General features: G+C 56.1%; 1 protein-coding gene across 3 annotated transcripts in view; it reads left to right on the plus strand.

Annotated features, from left to right (window-relative positions):
• Positions 1-2,708: 2,708 nt before the first annotated feature.
• Positions 2,709-26,223, plus strand: part of PITPNM3 (PITPNM family member 3) — an 88,335-nt gene continuing 64,820 nt past the window's right edge. For 2 of the 3 annotated variants that reach the window (XM_027130784.1, XM_027130783.1), the window contains exons 1-2: positions 2,771-2,883; positions 20,461-20,556. In XM_027130784.1, coding sequence (XP_026986585.1) covers positions 2,862-2,883; positions 20,461-20,556 — 118 coding nt within the window. In that variant the 5' untranslated portion in view covers positions 2,771-2,861. Of the gene's footprint in view, positions 2,884-20,460; positions 20,557-26,223 lie in introns of all 3 variants that reach the window. The other variant, XM_027130782.1, reaches the window with a different exon arrangement.

A 26,223-nucleotide genomic window follows, 5' to 3' on the forward strand; every position in this document is an offset into this window, starting at 1 on the left:
GTTAACTCCCACCAGTTAATCTAATGGCCTTGAGTCCTGATGTGTTTGCTCTATCTGAAGGCAGGGCCACAAATTCCTTGGTAGCAGGTCACAGCCCACGCATTCAGGAGCTGCCCTGGGGGGCCAGGGCCCCACATTCCCTGTTGGACTCCAGATCCACGCAGCAGCACTGATCTTCAGACAGGGACTGGGGCTGCGGTGGAGGTCCAAAGTGGAGAAGCCATGGGTGGATCCCGGAAGTGGGTTGTCATGTGGCAAGCCTCCTCCATCTCTGGCCCACTGTCTTCCCATCTGAGAAATGGGGGCGTGGAGGAGGGTCTGGCTAGATGATTTCTGTAACTCCCATCAACTCGGCGTCTCCCCCAACCTGCCCCACCCACCCCCTCCCAAGGGTTTGTGGTGACTGGACGGAGAGGTGGGAGGGGTCTCAGTGCCCACCTCAGGGAGCATCTTCCCTGAGCAGGATGTGTTTGCCTATGAAATACACACACACACACACACACACACACACACGCACACACGCACACACGCACGCACGCACGCGCGCAGTGCTGCCTGGAAGTAGGGCCCCTGCCAGACTGTGGTCACTGCTGCGGCTGTGAGCCAAGGGCCTCAGGAGGTGCTCAGGCCCGGGTGTGTCCCCTCTGAGGCTGCTTTATTGTTCCTCTGTGACAACTCACACCCACAGACCAGGTGGCCGAACCTGGACATTAACCAGGCAGTCAGGCCTCTGACTGTGCCCTGCCTGCAGGGAAGGGTGAGAACCAGGCCCGAGGGATAGAACATAGGCTCTAAATTTATCCTGCATAACCACAAGCACGGAACTTTCTCAGCCTCCCTTTCCTATGTGTAAACTGGGGATAATACAAGACATCCGAGGGTATTATGCACCAACTGCCTGAGGGTTAAAAGACATGATATATGTGAAGCCCCGAGCATACTGCCTGTCCACTCATTGCTGTCCCTGCCTCCACCATGCCCGAGTAATGGGGAAAGGCTGCAGGGATTCCCTCACACACTCCCGGCTGGTGACGGATGGCACACACCGGCCAAGAGCTCCGGCTTCAACCTCGGAGCTTCTGAAATTTTGTCTGTTGGTCAGCCCTGCTGTCTGGCTCTGGGATCCAGAACTCTGGGGACTGAGGGGTTCCCTGGGTTGTGAGACTTTCAGTGCTAAAACCAGGAGTCTCTGGCAAACCCGGATGGTTGGTCCCTCTTGGTGAAGCCACACTAGGGAGTTTAGACAGAGGGCCCTTGGTCCTGTTGAGTGAGGCCACAGAAGGACCCACAGGTGGGTCATCTGAGGTGCAGATTTCAGTTCAGATGAGGGGAAACCTTCTCACAGTCAGCAGCATCCGAAGATGGAGGAACTCCTGCTTGAGGTACTGAGCTCCCCGTCCTTGGATGTAATACACCAGGAGCTGAAGGGCCACTTGATGGGGATCCGGTGGATGGAGACAAAGTCCCGGGGGGTGGGGTGCTGGGCTAAATGCCCACTGAGGACCCTTTCAGCACCATATGTGCCCCGTTTCCATAGAGGGGCTAATGGGACCCTGGAGTCGGGACAGTGGCTACCCTAAGGGTGGAATTATCCTTTTCCCTGGAAGGCGGGTGTGGGACAGGGTGTGTGAGGTGCCTGGCTACAGACGGTAACTGGGCTTTAGCTTCCCAGGTCCTCAGAAGGAAGCAGAGGGCATCTTCTCAAGGGATGGTTTGGTGGGAATTGAAAGGTCATCTGAGAACAGATACCCCTTAGCCCTTTCCAGCAGCTGAGCCAGGCAGCCGGCTTTGGGGATGTTGGGAGCTGCCAAAGGCTGGGCAGACATCTGCTGGGCCCACCGACCTGGCCCAGCCTTGAGCGAGGGAGAGGACTGCTCTCCCCTGGGGCCTCCCATCTGGCTACCACCCAGGCACCACCGAAACGGCTGGCCTTCTCCCGCCCCCTGGTGGGGCTGGGCTGTGAATCCCCGGCTGCCCCCAGGCAGAAGCCACAACCCCAGCCTCCCCAGCCTCCGCTGGGACTGTGCACCAGGATGTCTGCGTCCCAGGTGTGGGAAGCAAAGGGGGCTACAGCTCACAGCTAGGCTCCTGGCCTCCCCAGACTGCGCCAGCCTGGAATCCCAGGTGGGCTTTACGTGTATTTTACAAGTTCCTTTAGAACTAAGGGCACAGAAATCCCTTCCCCTCTGAGGCTAGTTCAGGTCCAGGTTGTGGATCCTAGAAATGATAGCCTGGAGTTGGGGCTGATGGAGGGGTCCATCTCTTGCCTCGGATCCCTGGAGACACCTCCCTCTTGGCTTCGCGGGAGCCTCCCGGTGCCCGTTCTTCCTTTCTCTCTCTCCTCTCTGCTCTCTGTCACTCTCCAGGTGCCAGGGTCTCGAATCTCCTCCGAATTTCTCTCCCCCTCTCCCCGTCGGTGTTTCGGCCCCAGGGGTGTCTCTAGCGCCCAGTCTCAGGGGCTCTCGCCCCCGACTCGCGGTCCGCGTGCGCATCTCCGCCTGGACCGCAGCGCCTCAGCGTCTCTGCGCCCGTCCGGGGCTCGGAGCGGAGCGTTTTGGAGCGGCGGCAGCGGCCCCGGGCAGGGGTGCGGGCCCGCGGGGGCGGCGTTGGGCGCCTTCCTCCGTCAGTCCCTCCCCGGCGGCGCGGGGGGGCCGGCGCGGCCGCCGCTCGGCGCCTTTAAGGGAGCGGGAGGGAGCGGCGAGGCGGCGGCGGCTGCGGTGGCGGCGGCCGCGGCGAGCGGGGCGGGGGCGCGGCGCGCGGCGCTCGGAGTCCGCTCGCGGCCGGAGGCGGCTGGGCGGCCGTGGCCGGGCTGGGAGCCGCTAGGAGAGCGGGCAGCGCCGCCGGAGCCCGCCGGCCGGGCCATGGCCAAGGCGGGCCGTGCAGGTGAGGGCGGGCGCCGGGAGGGCTGGGCCGCCGGCGGGGGGAGGGACCCGCGCGTCTCGAGCGGGGGGCGCCGGCCCAGGTGAGCCCCCGGCGCAGGTGGGCGGAGGTTCCGGGCGGGCTGAGGGGGCGGCGGCGCGGCCGGCCCCCGGGAGAGTGGAGAGGGGGCTCCGCGCGCCCCGCGCCCTTCCGGCGCCCCCGGTCACCTCGTGGGACACCACGTCCCCTCGCCACCGCCCCGCCGGAAAGGGCCAGGTCTGCGGCGCCTCTGTCCAGCCCGGCGGTGGGGAGCTCTCGCCGCCCTCCCGAGGCCCTGGGCAGAGCCGGGCGCGGGGACCGAAGGCGAGGTCCCGCGGCCGCCGCTCCATCCCACGCCCCCCAGCGCCAACCAGGACGCGCCCCCTTGTCCGGCCGCTCGCTCTATCCAGGACGCGACAACCCCCCCGCCCCCAGCTCAGTCAGGAGACCCAGATTTCTTCTGAGGAAGGAGGGGTGCCCCGCTCCGCACCGGCCAGTGAGCCGTTCCCCCCCTCCCCCCTTCCGGACCCTGGGAGGCAGAGCCTCAGGTGTGGAGGTCTGAAGCGGGGCCTCTTCTGGGGTCCCCAGGGCTCTGCCCTCCCCCAGACACAGGCTGTGTGGCCCGTGGTGTGAGGGAGTGGGCGTTAGTCATTCGTTCATTCATTCAGCCAGACGATCATTCGCCAACATCTGCTTTGTGCCAGGCCCGGAGCTGGGCTCTGGGACCGGGAGGTGGTGGAGACTATATTCCTGTTTGCGCTCTCCGGGCCCATGGTGCCTTGGGAGGGCGGTGGAACGACGGTGGCGGCAAGCCTGGACACAGCAGGGCTGGCTTGGGAGGCTGGCATGTGTAAATCTACCGTGAACTCACACCCAGCCTGTGACGTTGGCAGGTGCCATGCCATCCCCTTGGACTCGACATTGGGCTGGCACGAACCCCACCCTCTACCCACCAGCGAGGACAGTGATGGCATGAGTGTGAGTTCACCCCTGCACACACTTGGGCTGGATACCGCTGGGCTGTGTCAAGCCACTGCCACCCCACAAATGCTGCCCCAACCAAGGGCCGGGTCTGGATGCCCCTGTACATATGCTGGGGGTGTGATATGGACGCCTGAGAATACACTCCTGTTCTGTCCCTGAGGAGTCTTCTTGGGGTGGGGCTGGTTGTGTGAGACAGCAAGTACGGAACACATGTAAACACCCCCTTTCTCACTTCCCTCCCCTTTCCCCCCAGGCAGCTGGAAAAGGCTGTCTCCCTGGGTCCTTACCCAACCCCCTCCTCCCATAGGGCACATGGCAGGGTGTGTGTCCCGCCCACTGCCCCCGCGCCTCTGCTGCCTGTGTGTGTGTGTGCAAGTACATGCACACCCCTTGCACAGATCACCTGCCCGAGAGCACTGTCATCACAGCAGCAGTTAACAATTGCTGCCTGTCCTAGGTATCAGGCAATGTGCACAGCCATGCCGGGAGGCAGGAAGTGTTACTCTTCCCTTTTTAAAACATCTGGAAACAGGTACTCGGAGAAATAGCTCCCTCCAGGTGGCCCAGAGGGTCTGGGCAGAGCTTAGATGTAGACCCAGGCTGTAAGGACTTCGAGTACTGGATTTTCTCCATTGCTACCCTCGTAGGTTGCCCCCCTCACAGAACAAAGATGCGGTTCCGGCCCCTCCACCTTGGTCTGTGGGTGCATTGGTCTCTAGACTGAGAGTCCGTGGGAATTTGTTCCAGTGACGGGTGAAAAACTGCTCTGCTTTGAGCATCAGTGCCTGGTGTTCTAACATTTTGTCTTTCCTGCTGCAGTTTCATGCTTGGCCCTTTCCCTCAGGGCAGCACAGACTCCCCTCCTCTGTGGATCAAACCGCCCAGGCTCTTTTCTCCCACCCTCAGCCGCCCCCGCAAGGAGCCTTTAGGATTGACCCCAGCAAGATGGGATTGCTCGTCCTCTTCTTAGCTCTTCCAGGCTCCTTTGCATTTTGTAAAGGTCCCTTCTCTTCCTAAGGCTTCTAAGCTCGCTGACTCGAAGGCAACTTGTGGTGATGTGTGCACGGATGGCAAAATCTGTGTAGGGTGGACTGGTGAGCTTTAGAACAAAGGGGATCCTTGGAGGCAGGAGCCCCAGTCCCTCTCTTTACAGCTAGAGAAACTGAGGCCCAAGGAAGGGCTGTAACTCAGACAGGAGTGGCTATTCAGGACCATCTACCGTGGATGGACAGGCTGATGGTCAGTCAGAAATGATCAGGCCTTCACTCTGGCGGAGAAGAGGCTGCTGTTAGAACCAAAGGAGGCTGAAGGCTGTGAGAAGCTAGACTGTGAATGAGGGAGTGTGCTCTCTGACCTGTGAGGTGTTCCGTCTAAAACTGGTCAGAGGAGCCACTGACTAGAGATAGGGGTTTGGGCCTCAGGGCCACCATAGGGCACGACTCCAAGGTCATCACATTGTAATCTAGCGAAGGCGTCCCAGACCTGTGCAGTGCACAGCCTGAGCAGCCAGCCATGGCCATGTCAACCGTGTCACACAGGAGCTGAAGGAAGGCAGTGAAAGGGACTTCCATGCTGCCAGGAGAGCCCTGGTACAAGAGCAAATGTAATCAAGTCCTAGAAAGGATTGGATAAATGGCAGAGGGTGGATCCCCAACGGGCGACTACCAAATCTCTGGGGAGATTTCAGCACACAGAACAGAATCGTTATGGTGCCCCGTATCCAGTCTTGAGAGAAAAGGCAAGAGGAGGAGAGCCATTGGTCCTGCCCTGAGGGAGCACTCCGTCTAGTGGACAAAGGAGGAGAGAGGCCTACCTTGGGGATGAAAGTCTGCAGTAGGGAGGTGAGGGCTGGCAGTGGGGAGGGGCCGGGAAATGCACAGAGCTACCCATGGCGGCAGGCCTCAAGTGCAGTGCAGACAGAGAGGAGGCCAGTGGCGGCTTGAAACAGCGAAGGCTGAATATCTCTAGAAGTTGGGCCTTAAAGGCTGGCAGAATTTGGACAGGCAGGTGGCAAGGGGCAGGCTTCCATGGGCAGGTGAGGCTAGGAGGGTGGGACGGGAAAGGTGTAGGTATGGCGGGTGGGAATGGGGGTGGGGGGGGAGGAGGTGCCTAAGGGTGGCGAAATCTGTCTGGCTGGGGTGAAGCATCCCTAGGGGGCTGCAGAAGGCCGAGAGGAGCTCCGGAGAGCATGGGGGATGGGAGGGTTGTGTAAGGCTTGGGTGTTTGGGGTTTTTTTTTGCGGTACGCGGGCCTCTCACTGTTGTGGCCTCTCCCGTTGCGGAGCACAGGCTCTGGACGCGCAGGCTTAGCGGCCATGGCTCACGGGCCCAGCCGCTCCGCGGCATGTGGGATCCTCCTGGACCGGGGCACGAACCCGTGTCCCCTGCATCGGCAGGCGGGCCCTCAACCACTGCGCCACCAGGGAAGCCCAGCTTGGGTGTTTTGACAGATCCCTCTGGCTGCTCCTGTGGGGGCAAAGCAAGGCCAGCCTGGCCGGGCTGTCTTAGTTGGGAAGAGTTTGTGCTGGTTCTTGCCAGCCGCACGGCCCCTCCCTTCCTCCCTGGGCCCCTCTACGCCTCCCTCCACACCCCAGCAGGTTGGCAGGGGTGTCTGCCCACCCGGGGGCAGGGCAAGTGGAAGGCCGTGCCGGGCAGGAACAGAGACAACAGCCAAGAGGGTCTTGGAACCTCTCAGGCTGGGCCAGGACCATCTGGAGAGGCGGGGCTGGGGCCACAGGGCTGGGCCTTCCAGGCTGCAGGAACCAGTTTATTTGCTGCCAGGTGTTGACCTCTGCTCTGAGGGGCGGAGCCAGCGGGCTGGACTGTATCAAACCCAGTAATTCGAGTGAGTAAAATACTGATCCTATAGTGGCAGAGCTGAGAGGACGCTTCCAGAAACTCATGTTCAAAGCCCTCACCACGAGGGGACATTGAGGCCTGCGGTGTGGGGTATTTGCCCAAGGCCACAGAAAAAGGTGGTGGCAGAGCTGGCCCCAGAACCTGTGTTTCCAGAGTTTTGGCTGGGACCTTGTTCTGCTGAGTCAGCCGCCCCCTCACATCCCAAAGCCAGACCTTCTTCTGGGCCCCCTGCTTCACGGCTCCCAGGTGGTGGCGTGGGGAGCGGCCAGAGCTCTCAGAGGACAGAGCATTTGGAAGCTTGGGAAAGGGACCAACTCTGGGATTCTCAGGACTTTGCGGGGGTGCCAGGAGATTTGAGGCACGACTCAGAAACTCCCAGGCCGAGGGTGCTGGATGGCTTCGCAGTGTTTCTGGGGAAGAGCATCACGTTTCTGCGGGGAGATTGCAAATGCACCTTTTCAGGTTCCGAGGGAGAAGGCTAGGGCCAAATCAGATGACCGTGTCCCAACTCAAGGCCTTCATAAAACTCTGCCCCCAGGAAGCCTTCGGGGCCTTCCATGCAGTCGGGGAAGTGCTGGAGCTTGGGCCAGTCTCTGGTTCCTCTGCTGAGTTACGTGTCACAGCAGCCGACCTGGCAGGCCCCAGCAGGCCCCAGATCGAGACCCTTTGCTGCCTCTTAGCCCTGGCTGTGGTATGGTGTGGTGAGTCAAAGACAGCACAGTTAAAACAGAGTCCTACCCCCAGCGCGTGAAGCCCCAGTCCTAGCTGGTGTTCGAGTGGTGGAACACAGGGTACGAGGACATGGCTAGGCCCCCCTTGCTGGGGCCATGTCTGTGTCGGACTGGCCAGAAAGTGGGATGTTTTCTCGTATACATCTTAGTATACAGTGGTAATTCATGTCTAGAAGAGGCTTGGAGATCTTCTGGTCCTACCTGTTAATTATGCAAGTGGGACACTGAGGCCAGAAAGGCAAAGGGTTTTTCTCTGAGCTCTGGTGTCTTCAACGACAGAGGGTGTGAACGCCCAAGACCAGTGAGGCTTTGAGGACTGGGAGCTACTCAGTAGGCTCTGGGTGCCCCCCAGAAATTCTCTGGGATTCCAGGCTTGGGAGAGGGAGGGAGAGCTTCAGGGATTATCATCCTGGGGACAGTCTGGCTCATTTTTTGGTAGCAGTCAACATGCTTTACTGTCCAATGGCACGGCAGCATCTCTTTGAAGTAGGGCTGATGTTGTCCCCATTTTATGGATGAGAAAACTGAGGCCTGGAAGTGTTAAGTGTCTGGTTCTAGGGTCACACATAAAGTCAGAGGCAGAGCTGGAATTAGAACTTAGGTCTCTTCTCTTGGATTCAGCATTCCTAGGAGTTGGACTGTGTAACAAAGAACAGACCAGGCTCGGTCACTGGTTGCCCTTGAACTGCCCCTCCGGTCTCAGTTTCCTCGTCTGTAAAAGGGGAATGGGAAAGAAAGAGTTCGGGGGACAGGACAGCTCTGAGTTTGCTCCAGTTCAAACACTGCTCTCTTTTCCTTCTTGGCCTCGCTCCCCACTGGCTTTACGGTGCCTTTTGGGCCCTCACCTCCTCCCTTCTCCTCCCTCACAAGGGTGGTGGGGATGGGAGGACAAATGGGAAGCTGGGCACCGGGACATGGAGAGCACCTGCCTCTTCAGGGTCCCGGGGCCCCAGCCTATCACCAGATCTTCAGCCAGGAGCCACGTGGAAGGGTGCGGCCAGGGCCCCCAGGGGAAGGGCTGGGGGGGGGAGGGGGAGGAGAGAGTGCATAACAGATGAGTTTGGAAATCAAATGGGATCTGAGCTCCCCACCCACTCCCTCAAATCTCTTTATACTCCCTCTTCTACAATTCTCGTTTTCTAAAGAGAAGGGAAATGCTACACTGCAGCCCCTTTCGCAAACGAATGGGAGCCTTAGTGAGTCACTCCGGAGGTAAATGCCACCTCCAGGGCCCCAGTTGGCCTGCCTGCGGAGGCCTGCAGAGCCGTGTGGCCACCGGGGGGCGCGCGCGTGAGGTGCCCCTGCCTGTCAGCGGCTGTGGGTGAGCGCTGGGTCCCTGCAGTGGTGCCCCACCCCGCCTCCTCCAGACTCTCCGCAGGGTGGCATGCGTGAGGTTCGCTCGCGGATGGGGTCACGGCTCAAGCTGGGGCCCGGCTGAGGCTGGGGGTGGCACGTAGGGACTTGGGCTGTGACCTGAGTGTGGGGTGAATACAGAACCTGCGGGGGCGGGCGCTGTGGTTCTGGGGCGGTCAGGGCTGGCAGGGGGGCAGGTGCTAATGCATCTGCCTCTAGAAACCGGAGTTCTCGGGCGTCAAGCTGTTCTCTCCAGGTATCCTGGTGGAGGGATGTGTGTGTGCCTGTCTGGGGCCTCGTCTTCCGTTTTGAGGGTCAGCCTGTTAACTTGCAGACCTGGGGCAGGGAAGGCCAGCGAGGAGGTGTTCCCCCTCCTAGATGACCCGTTGTTCGGGAGGGAGGGGAAGTAGCCGTCCGTTAGCCGGGGATGCCAAACAAGGGTTGAAAGCAAAAATAGAAACGCATTGGGTTCTGTCTGGGAGGGGCGTGGAGTTCTGGAGGATCCGAGAGGCCTCTTCCGAGCTGTCTGCCGCCGATGCTGTGTTTGCTCGGCTCCGTGTTTGCAGAGCACGTCATGTCCTGCGCTCCTGACCTCCTCGGGGATCTAGGTGTGCAGGACCCGGGCTGCGGGCTCGAGGGGCTGCAACTCTTCCATGAGTCTGTCTTTGGGAGGTTTGGGGCTGCTGTGGCCATGGTCCAGCTTGCTGTCCTCCTGATCAGAGCTCCCTTTGGCCTGCCATACCCGCCCCCCCGCCGCCAGTCCTCCAACCCCCCCCCCCCCACCCCGCCCCGTGAGGCTGGTCTCAGCTGAGCAATTCTGAAATCATCCCTTGTGGTAAAAGGAGCTATTTTCAGCCTTCCCATTACTGCCCAGTGGGGGGTGGGGTGGGGTGGTGTTTATCCCTTTGCTGCCTTTTTCTCTCCTTCTTGTACAGTGTAATCTGGAGCAGCGGTGAGAGCATCACGCAGCCCTGCCTCCGGGGTCCCGGCTGGCAATTCCCGGTGCTGTGATTTGGTACCAAATGCAGAGCCTGGGGCAGAGGCAACCCTGGGCCCCATCCTTGCTCTGTAGTCACTCCAGAGTGGCAGGTAGCACAAATGGCCGGTCGGAGTCACCTTGGCCCTGGCCGGTGGGGACAGCTCCCCTACTGCCGCTTGCTTCAGGCCAACGGTAGCCTTTGGTGACCTTACCAAAAAGCTGGCCAGCTCCTCTAAAGGAGCCCCCAGCATCCTCCGCTGACTCTGTGACCCTCCCCAATCTGGTCTCCCCATGCCCTGATTGGATGCCTGGGTCCCTCCTGGTCTCTTGTTCCCTGCTCCCCTCAGTGGGTCCTGGGGTGATCTGAAGGGGCCCCTCTGTCCTGTCTTTTGGGCTCCCCCGCCCTCCTGAGGAGGCTGCAGGTGGCAGAGCCATCGGTGGTGAATTGGCAGGTGCTCTGGGAGCTCCCTTTAGAGGCAGGAGAAAACCTCTCCCTTATGGAGCGAGAGTCTGGTGGGACAGAGTCTGGTGGGACATCTGGGGCTTGAGAGAATTGTTCCAAATAACTCAGAACTGTCGGGAGCCGAACGGGCAGAGCAAATGAAAGTACAATAGATAGCCAAAGCTATTAATCACTAATTCTCTCCTAAATTAATGGGTATTTAAGTAGCATATTTATGAGATACCAGCAGGTCTTCAAAAAGCACATTTTTTTCCCAAAACGACTGGTTGGCCCAACTGTGTCCTGCTGGGAGACTAGGGTTGTCATCCCACCCCCAGGCCACCCCCAGGCGCAGGGAGCATGACGGGAGGCAGGTCCCGTCTGAGCTTCCTTTTTGGCATCGCAAAGAGGGATCGGAGCCCTTCTGAACTGACCTCCCTGGGCTGCCGTGAGGATGATAGGAAGTGAAAGCCATGCAGATCCCGGGCAGTGGTGTAAAATGCTATACAGAATTTAGTGTTAGCTGTGAAAATAGCCCTGAAGTTATAGGATACAGTGCCTTGATTTTGCCCGGTGCTGTTTATGGCCAGGGTCAGGCGTCAGTCGGTGGCCAGAGGCATTCCTTTGTTTTGAGTCACTGCCGACCGTGTGTCTGGGTCTGTGACGGAGTCAAGGCTTAGTGTGTGGCTTGGCCTGAGCTCGGCTTCATGGCCTGGTTTGAGATCAGGTCCCAGTTGTTCTGTGATCGGGGTTGTGACTTGATCTGTGGTCAGCTCGAGGTTAGGCTGTGGTTGAGGTCAAGGTTGGGCCATGGCTAGTCTCAGGAAAATTCAGCCTCGGTTCTTGTGTCCACCCCTGGACTGATGGAGCTACGTGGGTTCCCTGGAAGCTGGATTCCTTCAGGGTCCTCCGGGATCTGGACTCCAGGTGCTGGGAACCCCAGCACACAGGCCCTTCTGGGACTCCTGGCATGTGCCCTGAAACAGCCCAGCACACAAGCTCATCAGTGGCGCTTACAGCAGTTTGGGAGATAGTTAGGACATGTTTCTATAGCAACCAACCCCCAACCAGCACTGGTTTCCTTCAATAATGCCTTTTTCTGGAAGCAGCTTCTCCTGGCCTCTTGTTTCTCCCTGGGTGGCCCCGTAGCCCCTTGAAGGCTGAGCATGGGCTGGTTGGCCCTGATTGGTCTGGTCAGACTCATCCTGACCCAGAGAGGGGGCCTGAGGACATTCCCTATGGGATACTTCCCTGAGAGGGGGCCCTCCTGAGATCTACCTGGCGCTGGGCCATGCTGAGTGGAACAAGAGATTTCTCTGTGCCCAGCCCTGGGCTGGAAGAGGCTATGGGCCTGGGGAGGATTCCTACCAGGTTTCTGCCTGGGGGAACCCACAGCCCAGTGGGACAGGCAGGCCTGGACCTAGTCTGCAGATTGGTGCTCTGATGGGCACAGGTAAAGGATGTCATGGAAGTACAGAAGAGGCAGGTACCCAGACCAGCACTGGGGTCAAAGAAGGCTTTCAGCTGGGGTAGGGTGGGGATGGAGGGTATTTCAGGTACCGGGAGGTTCAGGAGCAAAGTCTTGGAGGGAAAGAACATGGTATGGGCTGGGGTGGGGGGCGAGGGGGGGCCCTTCCCAGTGACGACGTGTTGCTGGAACCCAGACTTATGGGTGGAGGAGCTTGCAGACAGAGCAGGTCCTGGCCTTAGGTAGCTCAAGGTTTGGGGGGCAGATAAGACACAGCCCCAGGAAGCTGCGCCGGTGGAGAGGAGAGAAGGGCCAGCCGTGCACCAGGGGCAGCCCCAAGACTGTCGGGGCTGCGGAGCTTCCAGCCTCAGTTCCTGCTCTGCCCTCTGGGCTCCCATTCCAGGGGCTGGAGAAGCAGAGGGGCCCACTCTTGGGAGCTCCCACCTGTGAAAGGACCAGAGAAAGGCCCGTGGATATCATGATTTATTTATGTTATTTAACAAACCCTTTTATAGCACTGAGCGCCAGGCACCATGCCAAACCTTCTCCAAATATTCATTCACGTAATCTTCATAGCAACCCTGGGGAAGACTATTATTACCCCCATTTTACAGAGGAGGAGACTGAAGCACAGAGCGGCGTAGTGACATTTATTAAGATCACCAGTTGAGAAGTGGCGGAGCTGACAGTGAGAGGAGGAAGGAAGCCAGGGCTGCGGGAGGAGGGGCAGAGAGGAGGTGGGCCTTCAGAGACCCCCAGCCTGCCAGTAGGAGCCTCACTCAGACTCTGCATCTCTCACTCTGCATCCAGCAAGTGGATGGACCCCTGGGACCCCAGGCCAGAACTGTGAAGTGTGATTCTAACGGGGCTCCCACTGCCCACGGGACGTCTGGCAGCCTGATGGTTTCCACAGCATTGATTGTCAGTAGTTAGACCCAGATGCTTGTGCTTGTAGAACCTGCCATCCCCGTGTGTGTGTGTGTGTGTGTGTGTGTGTGTGTCTGTGTATGTGAGAGAGAGGAGACAGAGACAGACTGGAGACGAGGGACCTGCCTGAATGAGCCCACAGCCGAGCTCTTTTCTCCCCCTCGGCCCCGTCCTCTTCCGAGGCACAGATTGCTGGAATCCCGCAGGCCTGCCAGGCTGTGGTTTCAGATGTGGCCTCAGGCAGGACTGGGCACTGAAGCTGCGGCCACACTCACGGGCAGCAGGCTCAGAGCCAGGCAGCCCACCTTGGCCAGCTCAGAGGTGCTTGTGACTCCCTGGAGGTCTGGAAATTGGTAGGTGTTACTTGAACACCCACAGGGCCGTGGCTGTCACAGCAGACGCCTATGTCCCCTCCCTTGCTCTGATGAGCCAGACTTCTTACTCTTGAGGAGAAGATTCTGGATCCAGCGTCTCTTGGAAATGGCCCAATTGCTTTGACCCATGTCTCTACTCCCTCCCACCCTGCCCCAGCCTGGCCAACGCTGCCCACCCTTCCTTTAAGGCTCAGCTTGGGCCTCCTCCCCCAGGAAGGCCTCTGGGCCCTTCAGCCTGCAGGGTGTCTGCCTCTGGGAGGTCCTGTCCACACCTCTGAGACGAGGTAGGGGTGGCATTTAGCCCAGAGTCTAGGCTGCCCACCCCTCCTTTGTCCTGTGCCCTGTGCAGGGCTGGGCCCCAAGGCTGGCACCCAGGAGCCGGGATTGAGCCCATTCAGCTCTGTCCCCAACTCCTTCCTCCTGGGCACCACCTGGCCCAAGGTCTGGCCCAGGAAGAGTCGGCCAATACCCACCTCCCTCACTTTACTGTGCCAGGGCTTTCCTCACTGTGAAATGTCTTTCCCCTCAGACTGGGCTCCTGAGAGCAGGGTGGTGACTCCCTTCTGGTGGGGCTGACCCTCCGGCCGGGGCTGCCCTGGGGTCCCCGGTACTGGGCAGAGTACCCACTGCTGACTCCTGTCCTTCTGTCCATCTGCCTATTCCTGCATCCCTGGGAGCCAGGGCCAAGGTGGGGAAGTGGGTGACCTCTGGCTGCACCCACGCTGGGGAGACCCAGGCCTGTGACAAGGTCAAGGAGACCGCACTGGACCTGATGGTGGTGGGTAGATGCGCCAGGAGAGAGGGTGGGGTTGGCTCCTAGCAGCCCCTCCCACTGCAGGCCCCCCACCCTACCCCGAGCTTTGCTGGGGGATCAGCGTATCGTGGGGTGTGAAGGATCGTTTGTTTCTCTCTGGATTGCCGGGAAGGATTGGGATATTCCCCTTTCTCTTTTATCCTGACTTAGAGGTTTTTTTTTTTTTTAATTTGGCCATGCCTTGAGGCACGCGGGACCTTAGTTTTCCGACCAGGGATCGAGCCCACACCCCCTGCATTGGAAGCGCGGAGTCTTAACCACTTGACCCCCAGGGAAGTCCCCTGATTTAGAGTTTTGAATAAGTGTGGTAGAGAAGGTGGGACAGAAGGAGTCTGCTGGAAGAAGTAGGCCGAGCCTTGGGGTTGCGGAAGGGACGCTGCAGCCTGGGAAGGGAAGAGAAGAGGAGACCTGGGCCCCGTGCCCTGAACTCTGCTAGAGAGCACCCAACATGGTGGTCCTGAGCACAGACCCTGGAGTCATGTGGACCTGGCTTCAAATCTTGCTTCCATCACTTATTAGCTTTATGACCTCAATCGAATGACTTCACACCTCTGAACTTTATTTCCTGAGCTGTAAGATGGGGATTCATGACACCCACTCCACAGGCTCGGTTAGGATTACTTTAGATAATGCCTGTGAAGCAGCTGGCAGATCATTTTTGTTCATTCGCTTGTTTGCCAAACACCCCTTGGCCCTCTTTCACCTGGGACCCTGTACGGGACACAGAAAATGCAGAGAGGTGGAGGGCAGGGACCCACCTCAAGGAGATTGTGCTTCTGGGCCTTTGCCCTCGCTGTTCTGGGATCGTGGCACCCACCTTCTCTGACTCTCAAGATCACGTGTGGCCTTTAGCAACCTGACCTGTGCCCCCTGTCTCTTGGGAGACTTCCTGACCCTCTTGGGCATCTGTTTCCCTCTTCCTGAAGTGTGCAGGCGATAGACGCTGGGTGGAGGCTGGAACCTTAAAATCCATGTTCTGAGCTCCCATCCGCAACAAGCAGGCAACCCCCTTCCTTATCCTAACCCTAAGCTTAACCCTAATCTTACCTGGTCTGGCTTCATTTCCTCTCTCACCTCCCCTTACACCTGTCTCCCCCTCCGTCACTTGTTCCAGCTCTTATCACAGGCTCTCATCCTTCTCCTCTGCCTGTCCATCCTACACGTGTGTGCCAGGAGCACGCATACACATACAGACGTACACACTCACGCTTAGCATGTCTGGCTGTGTCTCATCTTTCAAGTCTCCACTGATCCGACACCTTTTCAGAAAAGTCTTCCCCTCACACCCCTCCCAAGATACTCTGTCTATCACTGTTTTCCTTTTTTGAAGTATGATCTTTGCCATTCACTAAAAAGCCTGCACCCTGATGGAAGAGAAGAAGGGAACATCTTCCATCCAGAAGCCAGGTGACGGCTGCTTCTTAACATGATCCGTTCTTATAGGTTCTTTTTTACACCAGGGTAGATAACCGAGATCCCTCCAAGGTTGTTTGCAAGAAGGGAGGAACTGTAGCAGGTTTAAACAAACTTACAGTGTGTATTTAAAAACCAGTGCAGGTATGCATTCTGAAAACAAAGAAGATAAAAGTAAACCAGATAAAAGATGCCTTTGAAGAGAAAATCAACTGTAGATTTCTGCCACAAAGGAGAGTCAACAATCAGGTGAAGGGTTCATGTGGAAGGAGAAACAGCGCTGGTTCAGCGTTTATAACTCGAACAGGTGACAGAGTTCTTTTGATGACGGGGCCGATCGCCCTTGTCATCATTCCTCGGTGGATGTACAGATCCACGCGTTCATGCCTGTCTATTCTCCAGGCTGTAATTACACCGTAGGAGACGCTCAAGGAAGGAGGACGTGGTGGAGGTAGGAAGGGACCGTTTTACTTTCTTCCCAGCACTTTCTCCTGCTGAAACGATCTTTGCTGCTTCCTTGTACCAGGTCTGCTTTCCCTGCCCACTGCCACCATCGCCCACACCCCGCAGAGTGTCCGCGCTGGGAGGGCCCCATGGCCGGGCCCCGCCCTGTCCCTCTTATTCACCTCAGTGTCCCTAGCATCTCACACAGCGCCCTGCAGGATGGACAGCTCCCTTTGACACCCAGAAGCTCCTTCCCTCTCTGCCCACCTCTAGCTGGGAGAACATCTCCCTCAAATGGAGCTGAACTGGCCTCCCTGCAGCCTTCCCTGCTGGTGGGTTCTCCCCAAGGCCAGCCCGTCACGCATGTTATGGGTGTTGTGCTGACCTCAGATGATGGTGGCCTGCAAGGATGGATGTGGTGGTGGGAGTGAGGGAGGGACAACTTCCATAGCTCTCCTCTTTTCCTCAGGCTCCAGCACACACTCTATTTAGGAGGGAGAGGTTGGCAGGAATATCCTTGCCCTTCTTCATTCTCAGGTGGAGTATATACTGTACAGGTATGGGACCCACCATTACCAGGACCTTCTTGCTGAACCCTCACTATTCAAACTCAGGACCCAAATCGACTCAGATACAGCTTCAGACAAACCCATCGCTACTTAAACCCTTGCTGCTAACCATCCCAAACTCAGGAGCCAAGTAGATGAGGCTGACATGACTGTCCTGAGTACCCAGATTCTTGCTTTCTTAGTAATGGAATAGATTTGGACAGCAAGGGATATTTGCACATTAATATAGGATGCCTGATAGTTTTTATACCTTTAGCATCTATAAAAGGGATAGGTTTTAAAAAAAAGGGATAGGTTTATACGAGAAAACATATAAAATTAGTGTAAAATCAAGAAGAAGTTTAAGTGATTGTATTTATACCTAAGCACTTCTTTATTTTATTTTGATACTATTGTAAATGGTATTGTTTTTCAGATTTCAAATTCCAGTTCATTGCTGACATACAGGATTGCAACTGAAATTTGAATTTTGATCTTGTATCCTGCGATCTCGCTATACTCAATTATTAGTTCCAGTAGGTTCTTTTTTTGTAGATTTTGCAGAGTTTTTGTTTTCTAGATAGACAATCATGCCATCTGAGAATAAAAGCAGTTTTGTTTTTTCTCTTCCAACATGTATACCTTTTATTTCTTTTTCTTGTCTTGTTGCACTAGCTAGAACTTGCCCCACATACATTTGGGAAACGGTCCCATATCCACGTTAGAAATACTCAGTTATGGTGAATCTCGATTCTCAAACTCTCTCGCAATAAATCCAGGGGTCACGGGCAGGAAATTGCTGATCAGCCTGTCATGCCATCCACACTGTTGGGTGAGAATCAAAAGCTTAGAGGGTCCCCACAGAGAGTGTATGGCAGACCCAGCTTTACACCTAGAAGTGACTCCCATGTCAGTGTTCCCTGTGGCCTCTGCCTTTTCTGTGTTTCAGAAAGTGCTTTTGGCCTGGCTCCAAGCCATGGAGCTCAAGCTGGGTGTGTGTTTGGGAGTTTGTGGTGGGTGGGGCAGAAGGGACAGGCAGGAGGGCTGTGTCCCTGGGCTGACCTGTGCTGGCCTCTCCCTTCAGGAACAGTTTATGTTCTGAGATCTGAGCTCAGGGCAGGGAACAGTGCCAGCATCCTGCAGGGTGACTCGGTGTGGGGAGCTGAGGCTGCAGCAGATTTTCTGAGGACTGCATCGTGATGGGCATTCTAGCCATGGCTGAGGGAATGCCCACCTCTCACTTGTGCATGCACATCTACTATGTGCCAGACTGGCTCCTCAAACATCAGTCAGAGTTGAAAAGTTTCAGGGGAAAGTCTCTGTCAGATTCCTTATTGCACAGATGGGGGAAACTGAGGTAGGGGCATTGCTGATGCAAGAACCCACATGTGCTGGATGGCCAGGGCCGTACGGAGGAAGACGTACCTTGTGTGCATGGCGATTTTACTGTTTTCCATTGAATTAAGATGCAGTCAATTGTAAGATGCGTCATTGTTTTCTATACCCCAGGAAAGAATAAACAATGCCAGCTAAATGAGGACATGCCATCATGTAAGACACACCCCAATTTTAAAGATGTTGAAGTGTGAAAAAAATGTACGTCTTAGAACCGATAAGATGAATTTATAAAATTAATAGTCATGTGGAATTATATGTGCAGGGTAAAAATGGAGTTTTCCCTGCTTCTTATCAAATTCTACTCTGTAGAGATAATCTCTGTTGATGTTTCGGTGCCTGTCCTTCCAGACATTTTAACACATGTGTGAGTACATTTATATAATAATTACTGTTGTGAACACTTGCTATATGCTAGGCCCTGTGCTAAGCACCTCGATGTATTTTATTCCATCTTTACAATAAGCTCATGGGGCAGGTATGAGCTTTCCTCACTTTATAGCAGAGGAAAATGAGGCACAGAGAGGTGAAGGGACTCACTTGACATCACACAGCTTCTAAGAGGCAAGGGCCTGAGCCTGAATCTAGGCCTCTTCCAACCTCAGACCCTGAGTTCTTAACTAACGTGCTGTACATACCCTCAGTGTGCAGGTATAAGTATATTTTTCAAAAATGGAGTCAAAAGATACCTACGATTCTGGGACCAATGTGCATTTTTTTTCTTCTACCCATACTCCGTGGGCATCTTTCCATGTCAGTACATAAGGAGCTACTTGATTTTCCTACCAGTTGCAAAGAATTCCCCTGATGACTGTGTATGAATGTATGTCTGATCCTCTGTGGATGGACACCGGGATTTCTTCCAGTTTATTGGTATTACCAGAACACTAAGATGATCAACTATATATTGCCATCTTTGTATACTTCTCTGATTATTTCCTCAGGAAAATTACCAGGTCAATTTTCTTCTAACACTTTTATGGTTTTTTTTTTTTTTTTTTTTTTTGCGATACGCGGGCCTCTCACTGCTGTGGCCTCTCCCGTTGCGGAGCAACAGGCTCCGGACGCGCAGGCTCAGCGGCCATGGCTCACGGGCCCAGCCGCTCCGCGGCATGTGGGATCCTCCCGGACTGGGGCACGAACCTGTGTCCCCTGCATCGGCAGGCAGACTCTCAACCACTGCGCCACTGGGGAAGCCCCACTTTTATGGTTTTAATGTTTACAATTAGATTGGGATTCATATGCCATCTCCAGTAGTTCACGTGTCCAGGGAGCAGGTGGAGGGCTTCCTGGATGTGCCGGGCACCAGCTGGTTCCATGAGAGTCCCAAAGTGCCAAGTAAAGGGGGCTCTGAGAATGGGGGTCAGGGGAGGAGGCTTCTGACCCAGCTCTGCCTCTGGCCTTCCTCCCTCCAGTCATGGGGTAGGAGGTGGGTTGAGGCTGAGTCCAGGGCAAGGGGCCACATTCTCTATATGCACTTGCTCCTGCCTGCTCTGGAGATCCTCTCAGCCCCATGTCCTGGCCTCTGCAGATTTTAATAATAATAGCAGTCGCCATCACTGAGCGCCCCCCGAGATAGAGGCGCTGAGCATGCATTATTTCTGATCCTTCCAGCTCGGGATTGATTGTTGCAATATTTTGTAGAAGGGGAAACTGAGGCTGTGGTATGGAGAGGAAATGGCCACAGAGGTTGCAAGTGGCAGAGACGGGGTGGAACTCAAGTTCAGGTCCCCCTTCTCTTAGTGTGGGGCTTTTTCCCCAGGGGAGGCTGCAGTCCTTCCTTGGCCTGCACACGTGTGCAACAGACATCACTAATGCCCTTCAGGGTGTCTGCTTCTCCTCGCCTCCACCCTCTTAAAGCTGGGCTTGGTCACGTGACTTGCTTTGGCCAATGACATGAGCAGAATGTGTCACGTGTGGGAAGACTCATTTACGATTGGGCGTGCCTTTTTGTGCTCTCCTTCTCTGCTTCTGCAAAACCGGAAGTCTCGATTCGAGATGCTGGCGTCATAAGGTGGCGTCTTTGAGTGACCGCCGTGGCCAGAGGCCCCTTCCTAGCTGTGTGTGAGTGAGGAATGAACCGTTATTGTTTTTTTTGTTTTCTTTTTTTGCGGTACGCGGGCCTCTCACTGTTGCGGCCTCTCCCGTTGCGGAGCACAGGCTCCGGACGCGCAGGCTCAGCGGCCACGGCTCACGGGCCCAGCCGCTCCGCGGCACGTGGGATCCTCCCGGACCGGGGCACGAACCCGCGTCCCCTGCATCGGCAGGCGGACTCTCAACCACTGCGCCACCAGGGAAGCCCTTTTTTTTTTCTTTCTTTCTTTTTCTTGCCGCTGCTTCCTCCCGCCTCAGGCGGCCCGTGGGGAGACAGGGAAAGGCAACCTCCCTCCCGCCTACCCACAGCCCAGGCCCTCCCTCCGCCGAGCCGACCTGGCGCCAGCCGGGCGACGGCCGCAGGGATCCACAAGCCCGGAGACCTAAGGAGCCCGTTAGTGTTTTAAGATCATTTATTAAAACAGCAAAACTTACCTGATGCTTCTTGATACACCGTGTCGCCTTGGCAACATCTCTTAACTACCTCTGGTCTCGGTTTTGGTGTGTTCAAAATGGGCACCCTCGTTCCTGCCCCACTGAGCCGTCTCAGAAAGGAATTTGGGTCTTAAATGAAAGCATAGCGGTGGGAGGGCTCTGCGAGATGCTGTGCCCTTGAAGTCAGGAGGGCAGGGACGTGCAGGATGCCGACTAAACCTTGGTCCGGGGCAGTCTGGGTTTACCTCCTTCATGTCAGGACACGGCCTCAAGCTTGGCTAACAGGTGTGTTTCCTTTGGCAGGTGGCCCTCCTCCGGGCGGTGGTGCCCCCTGGCACCTTCGAAATGTCCTCAGCGACTCAGTGGAGAGCTCTGATGATGAATTCTTTGATGCTAGAGGTGAGTGAGTCTCATCGTCCCATCATTGTCTGGGTGACCTTTTTAGAAGCTCCAATAAGGGGATCCCTGTTGGGAGTTAGTATCTCTCCCCACTCAGACACTGCAATTCCGTGCTTCCTTATTACCCAGTCCGTGAGTCCCCTCAGGGCTGGGGCTCAGCGTCCAGTCATTCACTCTTTGAGATATTTGCTGAGTCCCTACAATATTTCAGGCGCTTACCATACTGCAGTAAACAGATAGGCGTGGCCACTGCCCTCATCAAGCTGCTAGTCTAGTGGGAGAGGCCAACATCAAACAATTACATAAAGGAAAATACAGTCACAAAGGGGAACTAATACCCCTGAGTAAAAAGCACCAAGTGTTAATAGAAAGAGTGATGATGGGGGTGCCTGATTTAGGCTGGGGAGGTCCTTAATATCCTCTCTGCAGCACTGAGGGCAGGAGCTGGCTAGAAGAAGAGCGGGAGGAAAGAGCCTGAGGCAGAAGACGCAGCAGGTATGATGGTGCTGAAGCAGGAAAGACGGGGCTTTCCAGGAGCTGGAGGCCCATGCGGCAGGGGGAAAGGAGAGATGAGCCTGCATGTGACCCAGTAGGTGACTCTCAAGATCAGCCCGCAGATGGGAGGGGGATCTGGAGTGGAGATGTGGACAAGTTAGAAAGATTACTGCAGATGTTCAGAGGAGACACGAGGGAGGGGAGGGCATCAGCTCTGCATTTCAGTGCTGGGTGCATGGCCTGCCTGCCAGACATAGCAAGGGGCGCTAAGTGAGGATGGGAAAACAAGGAACATTACAAGGATCGGAGAAGAGGGCACCAGATGGGGTGGGCATTTCAGGCAGAGAGCACGGTCTCAGAGATGAGGATGTGCAGGGCAGGTGTGGGGACCAGTGGAAGGCAGAGTCTGCCTGGACATCAGGAGAGAGGACCCTCACAGTCATGCTGGCCTGGGCCGTGCGGGGTTTGGTGAGACGCACAAGCCTAGGAGGGTCTCCAGGCTAGGAGGGCCCCCAAGTCTCACTTGGCTGGCTCAGCTCCACTCTGGGAAGTCACCGTATTTGGGGGATTGACTTACTCCTGGGATGGGGCCAGCTTTGAAGTACTGGCTGAATGGGGTCTTGAAAGAGAAGCAGAGCATGCGCTGGCAAGACCCAGGACCCAGAGCAGGACACGTGGGACATGGTCTCAGCCGTGCCATTGACTCGTTCTGTGATCCTGGGCAAGTCTTACACTTGCTCTGGGCCTCAGTTTCCCTATCAGCTCCGTGCCTCCAGAAATGGAGACTGTATCCAGTTCAGGTGATTTTCGGGGAGGCACGGTGGGGGGGAGGCAGTGGGATGCTGCCCCAGCCTGAGCCTCCCCCTTTCTTGACTCTGGATGGAGTGCCTCCTCCCTGATGCTAACCCCAAACCAGCCCATTTGGGGCTTCTTTCCTGTCTCCCACTGGCGTCTGATTGGAGTGGCAGCCGGGGCTGACTTTCTCCATAGCAACTCACGCAAAGTGTGACAACAACGGCTTCAATATTTTCATGCTTAGAACACTTTCATTTAAAATACTTTTGCAGTTCATCAGGGCTCTGCATTCCCAGATGATGATGATGGCTTCCCGCGGGAGGCGTCTGCGGGTGGCGCCGGTCAGCTCCGTCTCCATCCCCATGGGCCCTATGCACCTGCTTTCCTTTTGAGCAGCTGTGGATCCATCCTGCTTCCCTCCCTGCGGACCCTCAGCATTCTGTCCTCTGCCCCCATGATCTCACTGCTCTGTCTGCAGTTCCCAAACTGGCCTCCCCTCTCACTCCTCTCTTATGGGTGGCCCCACCTTCTCTTCTATTCCTTTGTCTCATCTCCACCCCGCCCCCTCACCTCTGTCTCTCCTTCTCTCCACTATCCCAGGATCACACACTCTCCCATCTCTTTCCCTGTCTTCCACCTCTCAGCACTCCCTACCAGACCTCTGAACTTCATGTCTCTGAACCTTTCCTATGTCACCTCTCCCAGAGCATCTGTAGCTCTCAGCCCCAGGATCCGCCCACCTGCTGCTGGAACCTCTTTGGTTCTGCGTTGCCAACTCCTCACCTCCTGTCTGTTCCCTGTGGTCTCCCTGGACAAGGCTTTTGCATATTTCCTCCACTTAGGGCAGTAAGAGGTAAAGCCATCCTCCTTCTCAGCTCCCAAGGGCTTTCTCAGCATCTGGGGCCAGGCCATGAGTGTCCGGCTTTCTGGGCGTGCTCTGAAGGGTCACCTCCCTGCCTCTGTTCTCCAGCCCAGGCTGAGCCCTGACCCTGGCCTGGGTGTGATCTCTGTCCCCACCTGCAACCTGCTGCCTCTGCAGTTCCACCTCCAGCCGTGGTGGAGCCACACTGTCAGGAGCAGAGGCCAGAGCATGGAAGGGACCTCTCAGGCTCACACAGCAAGGTGGGGGCAGAGGCGCTGGAGCCCAGGTCAGGCCTTTCTCTTCGACTTATTACTGAAAATGGGGCCCTCCTCCCTCCCTTTCTTCCTTAAGCTCCATCCCACTTGTCCAGCACTAGGGTTTACCTGGTGGGACAAGAGACCTTCATGGCTCATGGTCTAGTAGCAGAGGAAGACTCTTAGGCTCTGGGGGCTCTGCTTGTGTATGTAAGGCCTGGGAGGGACTGGGGGGAAGTCAGGGAGGAGTATGGAGCTATCCGGGACCATAACAATCCCCTGGGCAGGATGCCAGCTCCCCGGGCTGTGGCAGCAGGCATGGGGCCTCAGGGCGGCTGGTACCCGTGATTGGATGCTGCAGGATGGGTAGTGGGGTCCAGGCTCCCAGACCCAGAAGAAGCACCACTCCCCATCCTGTCAATACAGTCAGAGGGTATCTGGGGAGCCACAGTCTAGCAAGGTTGGAGTGCAGAGTGAGGGAAACCCATGGTGGCCAAGAGGGGACATGCCTCAAACCCATGTCAGAGCTAGGGGGCCCTCAAGGTGTTTGAGTTCAACACCCTGACCTCATTTTATAGGCTGGAAAACTGAGGCCAAAGAACTGGGAAACTTGTTCAGGGTCCCACAGAGGGTCAGGCAGAGCAGGGGCTAGAATTCAGAGTCATTTATTTACTCTCTCAAGTATTTATTGGGTATCTGTCCATCCCCCTGTTCCAGGTGTAGGGGATGCAGGGCAAGTGGACACTGTCGTGACCCCCATGGATCTTACGGCTTAGTGGTGATGGGTGGGAAGACAACGTCCAAGCAAGCGAGCTCTATTGATAGTTTCCATAAATAAAATAATGCAGGGGAACAGACAGCTCACCAAAGAAGGTAGATAAATGAAAAATGAAAGGTGAAAGATGAAAATACGCTCAGCGTCGTTAGTTATTAGGAAAAGGTAAACTGAAGCCACAATGAGGTACTGCCTCACACTCATTAGAATGACTCATTGAGACAACTGACCAGGAGGAGGAGTAATTGGGACTTTTAAAGTCTGCTTGGTGGGAACGGACAATGGGGCAGCCATTTCGGAAGACAGACTGCAGCTTCTTAGACAGTTTATCATAGCTATAACTACCTTTCCACTCCTAGGTATCTACACAAGAGGTAAGCAAACATATGTCCACCTAAAGACATGTACCTGAACGTTTATAGCAGCTTCATTTATGATCGCCCCAAAGTGAAAACAACCCAGACGTACATCAATGGCTAAATGAATAAACACATTGCGGTACATTCATGTATTCAGTATTCATGAAATGCCGCTTGGCAATAAGAAGGAATGAACTGATACACACAACAATACGGATGAATCTCAAAATAACTGTGCTGAGTGAAAAAGAGTCAGACTGAGAAAGAGTGCATATTATGATTCCATTTATAGAAAACTCTAGAAAATGCAAACGAGTCTATGGCAACAGGAGCAGATCAGTGGTTGCCTGGAGGTGGGGAGGAGGGATCAAAAGGGACAGGAGAAAACTTCTGGGTGGATGGATATATGTCCACTATCTTGATTAGGGTGATGGCTTCCTGGGTGTGCACATATGTCAAAACTTATCAAATTGTACTTTTTAAAAATTAAAAAAAAATTGTATTTTTTTTTGGCCGCACTGCGCAACTTGCAGGATCTCAGTTCCATGACCAGGGATTGAACCCAGGCCCTCGGCAGTGAGAGCACCAAGGCCAACCACCGGACCGCCAGGGAATTCCCAAATTGTACATTTTAAATATGTGTAGTTTATTGAATGTCAGTTATAGCTTTAGTAATGCCGTTAAAAAAGAAATGGAGGCACTCCCCCCCAGTATAACATAAGGGACTGTGGTAAGAGTGGCTGGGCAATTGGGAGGCCCCCAGCGGGTGTGGCCTTGACCTGAGAGCTGAATGGCAAGACATGAGCCAGGTGAGGGTCTGGGGGAATAGTGTTGTGGACGGTGGGAACAGCCAGTGCGAAGCTTTTACGGGAGGAGTGAATAGGAAGGCTGGTGTGGCCAGAGTGAGCGAGGGGGCGCCTGCTCAGTGCTGTGCGGGAGGGCAGACCCGGCCCAGTAGCCTCTGGACGTGCTTCCTGCCCAGGCTCTGGAGTGGCCCTGTGTGCCCCTGCTCCTGTACCAGGACACCAGAGGCTCAGAACTCAGGATCTCTGAGCGTACAGGGAAGTGGCGCAGGTCGTCTGGGGTCAGAGCAGCCAGGTTTTCCTCAGGGCTGGGGCAGTGACTAGCTACTGTCTGACCTCAGGCGAGTCTTGAGCCTCTGGGCCCCGGGTCCCCCCTCTGGAGCACAGCTGGGGTACAGGCTTTGTTTCGTGGCTGGAGTGGAGGATGTCGCTTTGGGAAACTGGGTAAAGGAGCCCTCAGAGAAGCAAAGCACAGGTGTGTCGCTGACCCCTGACCCTCCCTCTCATTGGGGGAGGGGACGTAGAGAAGCAAATGCCAAGGAGCTGCCCCAAAGGCTTCTGGGAATGGGCTGAGTGGGGACCCCCTTGTGATGAAGAGAGGGTGGTGGTACGGCCGTAGGTGGGGCATGGAGCGAGCGGTCCCCAGTTGGGGAGGTTAGCAATCTTGTGTCCCAGAGGCCCCAGAGCAGCGCATATCTGGTCCGTGGAGAGACTGGCCTGTTGGCCTCGGGCAAGGAGTGCTGGAGGGACCTGGACCGGCTGATGGCCGAAGGTGACCGAGCCCTCAGCTCCATGAGCTGCAGGTGAAGCCTGCCTAGCACGGGACAAGGAGGTTCCCCGCTTTGAAGTCCTGTGGGTCCAGCAGACACAGAGGCCCCAGGGTAGGAAGAAAGGCTTTCGCTGTATCCAGGTTTTGTTCCGGGTCGGAGTCAGTCTGAGGTCAAGGCCAGGGGCGTGGTACTGGTGGGTGAGGCTGAGCCTGGCACCTAGAATGGGCAGGGACTGGGGCTCAGGGGGGTCAAAGTAGATGCAAAAACTCTGTCCGCACCAGGGGTCCCCGGGGTTGAGCATTGGCACATAGGGAACAGTCGCCAGGAGTCGAAAAGGAAAGTCAATAACCAGGACGTTTATTCAGATAAAGCCCTTCGTGGCCTTTGGCCTCCACTGGGAGTCTCCAACTACAGTGAGGGGAAACGGAGCGGAGGCTCAGAGCTGAGGCACGCGTCTCCCTGGTTCTCCTGAGTGACTCCAAAAGGAGATTTCTCAGCTGCTGCTTCGTGTGTGTGTGTGTGTGTGTGTGTGTGTGTGTGTGTGTGTGTGTGTG

This window comes from Aethalodelphis obliquidens, unplaced genomic scaffold (genome assembly GCF_003676395.1).
Source record: "Aethalodelphis obliquidens isolate GAN/ISIS:26980383/991018 unplaced genomic scaffold, ASM367639v1 scaffold38, whole genome shotgun sequence".
In the NCBI taxonomy this organism is placed as follows: Eukaryota; Metazoa; Chordata; class Mammalia; order Artiodactyla; family Delphinidae; genus Aethalodelphis; species Aethalodelphis obliquidens.